The following is a 12,018-nucleotide window of genomic DNA, read 5'->3' as shown; positions in this document are numbered from 1 at the left end:
ATACAGTGGTCCAGCCACTCCTTAATAAATAAACAGACACTGTCCAAAGGTGCACCAGTCTCCATTGCAAACATCTAATTTAGTCATTAAACTTTGAGTCAGACAGACATTTATCTGAACATGTTAAACACACAGAAACAAATAACCTCACTTAATTATCAATTAATATATCTAAGGTGATTAGAAAAAAAGCTAACCTATTTTGTATGTTGCAAAACATTTACTAATATAACCAAGCATTAAATGAAGATATGTTTTATGCTTTTAGGCATCTCTCTTAAAGTTAGATATTTGTAGATAGCATGCTTAAGAAAACTGTAAGAGACACCCTCTTTTTGGTGTCTCACATTACTACAGTACATTGACTACTACTTTTATGTTTACTACTCCTGACTTTTATGTATTTTTTTAATAATATGGTATTTACTTTACTCATATGGCTGCCTACAACCAACATTTCAACCCTTATTATGCTGGGCAGGTCTTCAGATCTCATAGAGGCTCTCATGGAGGAAGCTCGATCACCCTTAGCCAGCCTAGACTGTGTATGACCAAAACAGGACAGCATGAGGATCTCAGGCTGCACTTTGGCTCAGTGGAGGTAAAAAACTCTGAGACATAGCTGGGAAGTTGTCCAAAATGTGCATGAAATTTGATTGCTAAAATAAAATCTAAATAAAAGAAAAATCTGCTGTATAGCCAACAACGTGAAGCTAAAACGGTCTGCAGCATTTTGGGCTGTCTGCAATCTGGAAATACTCAGGGCTCCGACAGTTGAATTTACAGGTTAAATAAAAGCATAGATCATAGTTTCCAGGTGATGTAAAGACAAATATTGTCAGAATCTCTGATTTGTCGCAAACACGCCTGTTTTGCAAAGCTTTGTATGTTTCTTCAAGCTTAGCTTGGCATCAAAACTGAGCATTAATCCTTTGAGTAGCAGCAGCTACATTCAGGCTCTGTCCAAACATCCATTTTTATCGAAAGTTATAGATAAAGTTGCTATGAGCTTTCATGAATTTGAATCAATTTCAGGAATCAGTCAGGAATATTAGTATAGCCAGACACTCATGACTCAAACTATAAGAAAAAAATGTATTACAAGATAAAAATGTGAGTGATGAACTGTAAAGAAAATGATTAAGATAATAACGGGTAAGTAATGACTACAGCAAAGACAAAAACAAAACACTAAATTGCTGCTTTTCTGGGCAAATTGCCTCCAAACTGAAGATAGATCTGTAAAAGAGCGAGCCAGGATTGCTTTAGATGAGCTGTAACAAGATTAGAGCAAATAATAATTTCAGTCCTGTCTGCATTCAGTAGCATAAAATCAACAACTTTGAATAAAAGTCATTTAATCTGGCCAGCAGCTGTTTGCTTCTGAGCTATCACTCAGTTTGCAGACAGGTACTATTAACCTGCTGTTTCAGAACTTACTAGGGTTGGTTACATCGCTGACTTTTTAACCCCTTATTAACCTGAGCCCAGCTAGGGATGGCAGTGTCTGTCTGTCGTTTGCTTCACCACTTTGGTTCAGACTCAAATATCTCAATAACTACTGGATGGATTACCATGAAATTTTGTACAGACATTCATGGTTCCCAGAGGATGAATCCTACTGACTTACATCATCCTCTGACTTTTCCTCTAGTGTCACCATGAGGTTGACATTTGTGGTTTTGAGGGAAATGTCTTAACGACTACTGAGCAGATTGCCATTAGATTTATTGCAGATATTCATCTTATGTTATATAATAATTATGAGTCTAGATTTAAAGGGACAGAGTGGTTTATCTGATCTAATATATAACCAATGAAGATGTGTTTTTCCCTCATGTTGTTCCAGTTTACAGGATTATCGTAAATACTTTGGCACTTCCTCCTTCTTTTTGCTGTTAGTCAAACAGTAACTGTGCAGTCATAGTGTGCATGTTACGCAGTTACATATGCACATTTGTCTAACATTTGTTAACTCAATCATGCAGTTAGTTTGCAGAATTTAACTTCATATTTTTTTGTTGGAGTAATGCGACCCAGGTTCAATAAAATAAATAGCTAACTGTACAGGAATTGTGAGTTATTAAATGCAACTGAAACTTAAAAAAAACCTCTAATGGTCATTGAAATTGACATTAGAATAGCATGATTATTAGGGGTTTTAACTTCAGCAGTTATAATTATGTGACCTGTTTGTATTAAGACAAATTCATTCTTAATTTCAGGTGATTCCACAAACTCTGCGTTTGCTTTTAATTTTCACTTTGGCTTTGAAACACGAATGAATTTTGCTTATGTATGGTGTACTCCAGTGATATTTAAATATTTATTCTCTCTCTCCCTCTATCTCCCACACACACACACACACACACACACACACACACACACACACACACACACACACACACACACACACACATGCATACAATTCTTTCCATGACACAGACTCTCCATGTGGTCAGCAATGTCAATCTGTCAATAAACAATGTTGCAATCCTCCTAACTTTTAATGGCGATTAATCTTACAAGTAACTACAAACCCACAATACTGGTTTGATCAATCGTTTTTTTAGGCGGTTAAAGAAGTTGAGTGTGTTGATATGTGTGCAAACAGTGACAGTCTCTTAAATAGTTGAGCTTCATGGGCCGTGTGTTCATACCTTATTTGGGGATGCCCCGCTGCTCAAGAAATCACACAATCCATGTGTCACTGCCTGAGACTTTGGGCATAGATGAAGAGAGAGTCTAGGATGCCAGAATAGCTCAGAGAAAGGCAAGAAGAGATATAGGGAAGATTAAAATAGTTTGAGATTGAGGGAAAAGTCCAGGTGGTGAAGACTAAGAAGAAGAAATGAAAGAAGAGAAAGAGTAATAGAGGGAGGAGAGGGTTTGGGGAGGGGTTGGTGATCCTCTTATAGCCAATGAAGAACAAGAAAGGAGGATTTCAGGGAGGGTGATGTGCTCAGTCCTGAAGTCACAGCTCACCGTTTCAGCATTCACAGAGGAGGACAGGAGAGGATCAATTTTACCAACAAAACCGCACAGAGAATACTTCCACACTGTCAGGACTTCTCATTTAGAAGAATGACAGAGAAGAGGACTCTGCCTGAGAAGGCCTAAGTAAATCTTCAATCTGTCTTTCCAGGGGAGCCTCATATTGAGAGGGCAAGGTGGATACATGCATTGGAGTAAACCAGAGTTACAGACACCTAAAACCAGCTCACCTGTGTGTAGTGGGGAAGGAAAGAGAAGTAGGGAAGAGCTACGGAGTGCCTGCCTAATTGCATGTTCCTAGGTCCAGACAGAAACATGCCCCTCTCTTCCAAGATCAATTATTCATACGCATAAGGTTTCCTGTGTGTTACGGGCAAAACGAGGCGGGCTGTAGTGGCTCAGCTCCAAACTGTGGCACAGTGCGCTGAGAGACAAGAGCTGAAGGAGCAGAAAACAGGGAGACAAGACAGATAGAGGACACCGGGAGATTGTGTGACAATTGGAGATCAAAGGTCGAAGCAGCAGAGGAGAATAATCTGAGGAGGAAACAGTGTTTGTCGGTGTGAGGAGAATGAAGGCTCTACAGAAGAATCAGGGACGCACTGACCAGATGTTGGGAGCCATGGCTGATGTGCTTACGTCCGTGGCTATGCCCAATCAACAGTGGGTGAGTTGTTCATCTGGCTCCGTTGAGCTCTGTTTGTGTATTTACTGGCTGTTTATCGGAAAACATAATGCCACAAATCCAAAAGGAAAGAAAAGAACATATGGATGTATTTTTCTGTGCTTGTGGAGCATGATGTCCCGCTTATCTCTGGCCTACATCACTGCATACCAAGTTTATTTTGTGTCATTGCTATAACTTAGTCTTAAACCTAAAATGGTCAAGGCACAAAAGCATAAATAGAGAGAGAGAGAGAGAGAGAGAGAGAGAGAGAGAGAGAGAGAGAGAGAGAGGGATGGATAGAGGGAGATTGCTAGTCTCTGTTCAGTGCTTGGGAGGAATCTTGGATGTCTCCGAGGAAGAGGAAGCAGAGTAGTAGTGATTAAACCGTCTGACTCATGCAGGTCTAACGCTTCACTGCAACCCTGCAAATTCATTGTCCTCCTTCCTTCCCTTCATCTGTCTCCACCTCTCTTCTCTCTACTTTTAGAGGCGTCCGCATGCTGGTTGTGACACAGCATCTGGTAATTCAGACATACAGAGTTCATAGTACAGCAAAAGGTCCAGTGGGTTTGTTTATCTTGATAAATCATTTCCGCCATGGCAGATAACGGTAAAAACCATAGCAGTGATTATAATCTGCCTCCATCCCCTGCAGAGGAGTGATAACTGCGCTTGCCTCTGTTTAACCTGTCGTCTGGTGCTGATGGGTTTTAAATAAAGATTGAAACTGCGGTCTGAGAAGCAGTTCTTATCCAAGCTCTGTGGCAAAAGTTGGACCTCAACAATTTCCATTGCATTCTTGTTCAGTGCGTAATGGAGACAGTGATGAAAAAGATGCAGGAAATTGTGGAAAAATATAGCTGCTGGTATAATGTTTTGTGGCGATGTGACCGTAAGCACTCTGTACAATCTTGCCATCACTTCCTCCTTGAGAGCAGTGCTCCGCAGCTGACAAAGGCATCTCTGTGTGTAGCTCTCAGAGGGTGGTGAGGCGGACCTCCCATCAAGCGAGGAGGAAAAGGGGCCTGTCCAGGTCCAGTGGGAGCCAGAGGGGCTGGACTGGGAGCAGCAGGCCATCACAGAAAACCCAGAGCGGAGAGAAAGAACAGGTAAGACCTGAAAGAGCTGCACTGAGCGTGACAGACCATTTTGTGACCCCAAACCCACAATGCAAGTCCAAACACTGGCCCTCACCAAACCAGTCAGAGCTTACAGACTCACCGAAACACAAACGTCCGGGCTCAGCTTTGATTCTTTCTGTGGAAGGTCTCAGATTTCGGTGCAGTGACTTCTAAAGGATCCTGCTCAGCCACTTAATCACTCAGTGAGAGACTACTGGCTACAATCTGTGTTGCTGTTTACATATATACAGTGATGGTTTCTTCATTCAAGATTTATGACAATACACAGGCTTGAATTTGCAAGTGTGTACGTGCCATGTGAGCTACTGCTCAGGTCTCTGCTTTCGGCACAGCCTGTTGCGTGCATGTTAGCCATATGTGAACACAGGATCAAAACAGGCTTGAGTCCCATCTGCCATATCTGATGGTGGTCATTAGGCAGTAATAACTTCAGGGAAAGTATCAGATTGGAGTTGCCCGAGTGTTGGCGGTTTATTCCTATGAAACCCCACCCCATCCTCTATTAGCACTGATAGCAGTAAATTACCATGCTGTAATGTACCATACATAAGTACTTGAGAGAGAGAAAGAGGTTTTTTGTGTAAGTGTGTACACATGCAATGCTTTCCAGATGCGGCAAGAAAACACGTTCAGCTGCTTCCTTTCCTCTTCTGCCCCAACACTGTTGGTTGCACTAAGGGTTTGCATGCTTTTCCATTTTCCTTGAGTGAAATGGAACAAAAGGAGCTTTGTAGCTGGTTCTGGGTTTGGCTTAGAGGGAGTATGTGTGTGTATATATATATGGGAGGTTGGGTGGTGTGTACCATGTGGCTGGACCACTTACTTTTGTGCAGAACAGTACATGGCGCACAGAGAAGGTGTGCGTGAGGTGAGGCTAGTGGGGCCAGAGGAAGCTGTCAGCGATCCTTATCTGTAATGGTCTTACATGGATAGGGTGTGCTGCTGAGGTTAATGCTGCCAAATATTGTTTTAGCACACAACTCATGGCTCAGAAAAGCAAAAAAGGTAAAGAAATGCGTTTAGGGCGATGTGGAAGGATGATTACCCCAAGGCAGATTGTTCATTTTAGACCCACACAAGCTCCTTTGCTCAATTGTTTTTGCATAGCCCAATTTCCTGCGGATGGGAAATTGGATGGAAAATCAATGAAACACAAGGCAGAAAAACATCTGAACTGCAACAACAAGACACAGACTATGCCATAGCCCAGAGTAGGTTATTTAGCAGCTCTCCATATATATTGTCCATATCGAGACAAAATCACGGTTCATGGTTTTACTGTGTAAATGAACAAATTTTATTTTATCAGAATCTGTTGCAGCGTACTTGAGTGCATATTCAGTCATTTTTGAGAATGAAATATTTAAAAAACAATACAGCCATTTTTTATGCAAATTTTTTTTTAAAAATAAATGTGTTTTTAAGTTGTTTTTTTTTTTTTTTTACAGTTTTCAGTAAATTTTGAGCATTTTATCAATAATAGACCTTTGATAGTTTTTGCAATATCATTTTTGTTTGTATCGTCTACCTGTAACCCACAGATGTCAATGCAAAGGACAAAAAGTCTTGTTTTCACAAAACCCTGAATTTTTATGGTTTGTGATCTTGACATAATGACATATGTGCCCCTATATACTTATAAAACTGACACACCATACAATCATAATGTCATAATGCCAATCAACAGGCTTTGCAGCCTAGAACTTACTCACCAAACTTACTTGTTAAAAGATTAATGAGATTTTTTTGACATTTTTTATGATTTGTATAATTCCGTTTTATGATTCAAACAGTTTTTTTTTAAATGAACCCATTTCCTGTAATATTTTAATGTAACATACTTTAAGCTTCAACACATGTGCAAGGGTTGCTATATAGAAATATTTTGATCATCATTATTATGATTAACATAAAAGTAATAATTAAAGTGTTCAGTCAAACATGTAGAACAGAAGACATATGATTAGATTTTGTCATGGTTTGACTGGCAGAGGTCATAGTGTTGTTTCCATCTCTTGCTGTGTCTGTGGAGGAGAAGGGAAAGAGGAGAGGCTTCTACTTTCTTTAAAGATGTGCTTCATGGGGCCATAAGGGCCATCTGTTCTGTGTTAGAAACAAAACGCCTGCTAGTGGCTTCACAGGAATCACAAGACAGTGCCAACCTCCACGAATTCAGATTCAGATTCAGATTTTTTTTAATTCGTCCCGTTTCTCCATCCCAGCTTACTTTGCTCCTCTTTCCTCTTCTTGCTTTTCTATATTTTTTCCAAAGGAGAGAAGTGAATCGTATTACATTGCGACTTTGTTTTCCTCTTATCCACTTTTCCCTCTCTTCTCTTCCCTTTTCTTCTCCAATCCCTTTTTTTTTTATCTTGTCTCTCATCCTCCTCAAAGCCATGTCTTCTGCAGGGGTATTTTAAACCTGGCAACTTATCCAAGTACACAAAGCTGCTGATCATATTTCTCTCCAATCTTATCAGTTTTTCTCTGTTTCATGACTCCTCAGACTCCCAGCCATATAGCTCATAGTCTAACTCTCCCCAGGCAGTGTGTGTTCTGTAACACCGATCAGTGATGGATGGCCATGTGTGTCCACGCACTCTGCATTTTATGATGTTGTCTTTTTCAAGGTGAAATGCTTGAAGCCACATCAACAGGAAAATGCGCTGAACCAGTAACACTAACAGTGTTGCATTCGACCCACAACTGCCTGCACATACTCTTCATGTGAGCATGTGTCTCTGAACAAGCTCATACGTGACTTAAAAACACATGCATATTATTAGTTCTGAGAAAGACAAAGTTATGGCAATGAAATGTGATATCTAGGGAATGTGATATTCTGTAAGATATACAGAGGTAATAATGAAAATTTATGGGACCATAATATGAAGAACACTTACATAATATTCTCTACACCACAATTCTTCTAGTAAAAAAATAGTATTCTTGTGTAGCACACAAGAATACTATTTTTATAGCATTAAAACTGGATGTTTTTAGAACTGATTTTCCCCATTTTATACCATTTAAATCCTGAAATAATTAAAGGATTCCCAATTTAAAATACCAGAGATCAAAACAAGAGCCTAGAGAGAGCTTGTGGAGAGATTAAAAAATTCTTATGCCACTTTGTCTCCTGATTAAAAGTGGAACCATTGAAAACATGATTATGTTCAGAAGACTTGCGCACCCAGTTTGGTACTCAGCAACTCATTTAGTACAAATTTAATAACATCTTTCACCATACTCATAAGTGGATGTGAGGTAAACTATGCAGAAAATGCATGCCCTTGTCCATATTGGGTTTTGTAAGAGGCTGGGAGATTGTGCCATCCAAGGAGAAGTGGTGATCCCAAAGGACCCTGGGACTGAACTGTGTGTGTGTGACCTTAAATGGGCAGAGATCAACCTGAAGCTGCTTCATATAGTATTGCAAGGACCAGAGATTAAACAGCATTATTTCATACAGATGGATGGTGTAATTATGTGCGTGAGTATGTTTACACAATCATGATATCTCACCCACTTAAATGCAGAAGAGCTGCACTGTATTTCAGACCCTTACATCCTATGGAAATTGCATTTGCACTACAAATCATCAGGGTTCTTATGTGTACAGTATGATGGCAAGATTGATTGATATTCCATATCTGCTTTGGAATAAATCAAGTTTCCTTATTGTTTTTGCAAACAATGAACAAAGACCAGCCCCAATTCTGTTATCTGCACCTTTGACCTATAGATCAGACCCTTTCTGACAAGCCCTCATGTTGAATGGTGACCATTAACCTCACTTATATGTGAATGAATGAATTTAATTTGCCTTGAATTGGCAACTTTGATCAAGGTCTGAAGCTGGCTGTTATAAATTTGAGGTAGGAAGGTGCAGGTCAGTCAGGTTACTCAGGCACCTCACAGGTCACTGGTCCACAGCAAAGCTGGTATTTACACCCCAGACTGACCTGGAAGGGAGGAGGCAGCTGGAGCACGACCTCACAGGGACACGTATGTGCACTGAAACATGCATCCACACACATTAAAGGACTCCAAAATGCACCACGTACACTCTTAACCAAAATCAATTATACACGCTGAACAGTGTAGCAGGAACACCATTTCCAAATCTCTTTTTCCAACAGAAAATCTCCTTCCCATGACAATAAAATGGCTGGTCTCAGTAATTATTAATCAAAGATAAAGCAGAAGTGCCTCTCTATGTGTGGTCCCTTGGTTTGCCTTCGTTTAATTAACATTTTCTCCTTTGGGTGGCATTTTAGCTGAGGCTTAAGCCTTGAACACAGTCAGCAGCAGCCTCAGAGCCTCAGTGCTAGCATGCTGCATCTAGAGCAAGGTTCAGATAGCAGCTCCAGAGAGATAAAGAGAGGGAGGGCAGCTGTGGGGTCAGGTAGAGGAGGAAAACTCTGACAGCCTCCAGTTTAAGTAATAACACCACAGTTTGTTGGAGAAAGAAGATCTGGATATGGAATAGTTGGAGTTTGCCTAGGAGTATGTGTTTGTGTGAATGTGTGGGTGTACAAGGTGTGGTTTGGTGTGTACGCTTATAATTGTGGGTGGTAGGTGAGTATCTTGGAGGTTTTGAGAAACAAGTCTCCGCCGGTGGTGTAACCTCCCCACTGTGGAGTGCAGAGCTCCTGCTGCCTGAGAGCTGCACTGCATGATGAGGTACAACAGTGGGAGGAACCGAGTGGTACTAGTGGTGAAGTGCGCACGCTCACACATGCATCCACACACATCCATCTGTCTCCCTGGTGTATGCCAGCAGTGTAGTTTAGTGTAATTAGACAAAAACAGCAGCTCTCTGCAGACTGGCAGGACAGAAGAGAAGAGAACAAGACAGTTTACTCTGTGACTTCTACTCCATAATGGGATCTAAGCCAAAAAACAAAAACCTCCCACTCACACTGAATTGTCCACAATGCCAGTTTGCCTTAATTGGCGCTCAGCTTAGAGATGCAGGGAGGAAGAAAGAGAGAGAGAGAGAGAGGAACTAAGGGAGAAAAAGTGGGGGAGAAGGAGGAAGAAAAATGAAATCTAAGTGAGCATATTTTGGCAGGATTTCAGCTGGCTGATGGGGTGAGGAGAGGCTAATGTCAGTGGGGGGTGGGAGTGTGGGGAGGTTGTTGGGGAAAACACTGCGAATACGCAACTGCATCTCTGCTAAACCGACACTTGCTGTAGCTATTAGTGTGCATGCTTGTGTCATATGAATTCTGTCTTTTTGCCTGTTATTTTCTGTAGCTTAATTCAAGTGTGTGTACACTATTCTGGACACTATAAATAAGTGTGTTGTGTTTGCTTTGTTAATCTGTATTCTAATAATGTCACCACAGAAGAAGCACATTAGGAAATTGTGTGCATTTAAATGAGCTGATTTACATTCATAAATCATGTTCATGATTCCAGCCTGAACTCGTGTCCTAAACTGCACAGAGAGGAGAGACGATACATTCTCCCTGCCTGGCCGACCTGGCTCTGATAAAAACACGCAGTATCTACTAGCGTGCTAATCTTTAGGCCTTTAAAAAAAGTCCAGCGTGAACATTCATGCATAGATTTGATTCATCCTTTATCACTGTAGCCGTCCTCTCTCTCCCTCTCTCCACAACTGCACAGGCACACATGTTCAGATGAAACATCTTTGACCTGTGTGTGTGTGTGTCTCGTGTGGGAGATAGAGAGAGGAAAGGAGTGGGGAAGCGAAGGAGAGAGATAAAAGGAGAGAGATGAATGGGTGTTAATGCACGCCTCACCTCACATCCACCACTCCTCCCTTCAAGCCAGGGGAGGAACATTTTTTCCATATTTCTGCTAACATTCGGGGCTTTGTACATGTCTCCTTGGCCAATTTTGTTGGTCATTTATTCAAAGGTTTCATTTCATATTGAGAAAGTAAGACTGTAGTTGTTGAATGTCAGGGTTGATACTTATTTCAGGGTTGAAATAAGGCTCTCAGTCGCAAAAATCAGCATTCAATATACTAATTGTATGTCAGATTTTGCCATTATGTGTATTATGATAATATCAGAGCATTATTTTATATTCATAACATTTGTGATACTGTTATTGCAGACAATATCGATATATCAAAGTACAAGAAGCAGCACTGGTGAACCAACACTTCCACTATAATCAACCCTGTGCAACAAGTACAAATGCCCCCTACTGGGTGCCTTGCAGAAACACATTCTGTCTGGCAGTTTCTAACTTAAGAGCACATGAAAAGATTCCCCTGCATTCACTTCATGAATTTTGAATGCATCTCAGGAGCAATGCATTCTTTATTATCTCTCCGCTGTGTTTGTGTAGACTGATAGTGCAGGCGGTGTTCGCTCAATTTGTAATGCTTTGCCCCCGGATTCTTGTCTTGGTGTCTTCGTTTCATCTCGCTTCTTTTAAACCCTCTGTGCTGCTGTCAAATCCATTGTTTCTCTGCCTGGCTTTGAATTGTGCTCCTATGCTTAGACGGTGTTTGGCAGCCATATCAGCATCAGACAAGTGGAGACATTCAGCAGCGCTGTTCAATATTCCTCCGGTGAATTGCCCCTTCAATCACAGTCGCTTAAAGCATCCATTTTAAGCAAAGAAAGGGAGAGATGGAGGGAGGCCGGGAGGCATAGAGGGGGAGGATTGTGATCTATCTGTATCTGTGCAGTGTGAGTGTTATATGTGGCAAACCAGTGTGCTGTCTGAGCCTGAGAATAGATGATATATCTGTCATTGTGGGATTTCTCTCTCTAGTGCAGAACATTCTTCTTCTCTTACACATTATTGCTTTAGTTTGCTCTGTATGTTTGTGAGTGAGGAAAAAGAAACAGAGAGTTGGTGTGAGAAAGAGCAAGCAGAGTCTAATGCAACTGTGTGTGTGCATGTGTGTACTCTTCTTGTGTGGCTAATGGGTGAGGCAGCCAGGCTTCTCTGTTTGCTCTGTCCCCTGAAGACAACAGGAACATCCTGACAGCAGTCTGCCACCGCCCTGTCATTGTGAAAAGATGAATGCTGGAGAGACAGCCATGCCAACCGCTGAAGCTCTTGACAGTGCACCTCAGGGGTGTGCACGCTCGTTTGTACGCGTGCATGTTGGTTCAGTGCCAACCCATACTCAGCCTTCTCTTGTTTCGATGCCCCCGAAGAGGATGTCCCCAAAGAGTGCTGTGATGCTGCTCGTCTTTGTTGCAGTAATCAGGTGGTAAT

General features: G+C 41.3%; 1 protein-coding gene across 2 annotated transcripts in view; it reads left to right on the top strand.

Annotated features, from left to right (window-relative positions):
* Positions 1-3,416: 3,416 nt before the first annotated feature.
* arhgef25a (Rho guanine nucleotide exchange factor (GEF) 25a) overlaps positions 3,417-12,018 on the top strand; it is a 43,411-nt gene continuing 34,809 nt past the window's right edge. For both annotated transcript variants that reach the window (XM_044352601.1, XM_044352600.1), the window contains exons 1-2: positions 3,417-3,661; positions 4,635-4,770. In XM_044352601.1, the coding sequence (XP_044208536.1) occupies positions 3,566-3,661; positions 4,635-4,770 (232 nt within the window). In that variant the 5' untranslated portion in view covers positions 3,417-3,565. The remainder of the gene's footprint in view (positions 3,662-4,634; positions 4,771-12,018) is intronic.

This window comes from Thunnus albacares, chromosome 5 (assembly GCF_914725855.1).
Source record: "Thunnus albacares chromosome 5, fThuAlb1.1, whole genome shotgun sequence".
Taxonomy (NCBI): Eukaryota; Metazoa; Chordata; class Actinopteri; order Scombriformes; family Scombridae; genus Thunnus; species Thunnus albacares.
This window is presented reverse-complemented; position numbering and strand designations above follow the sequence as displayed.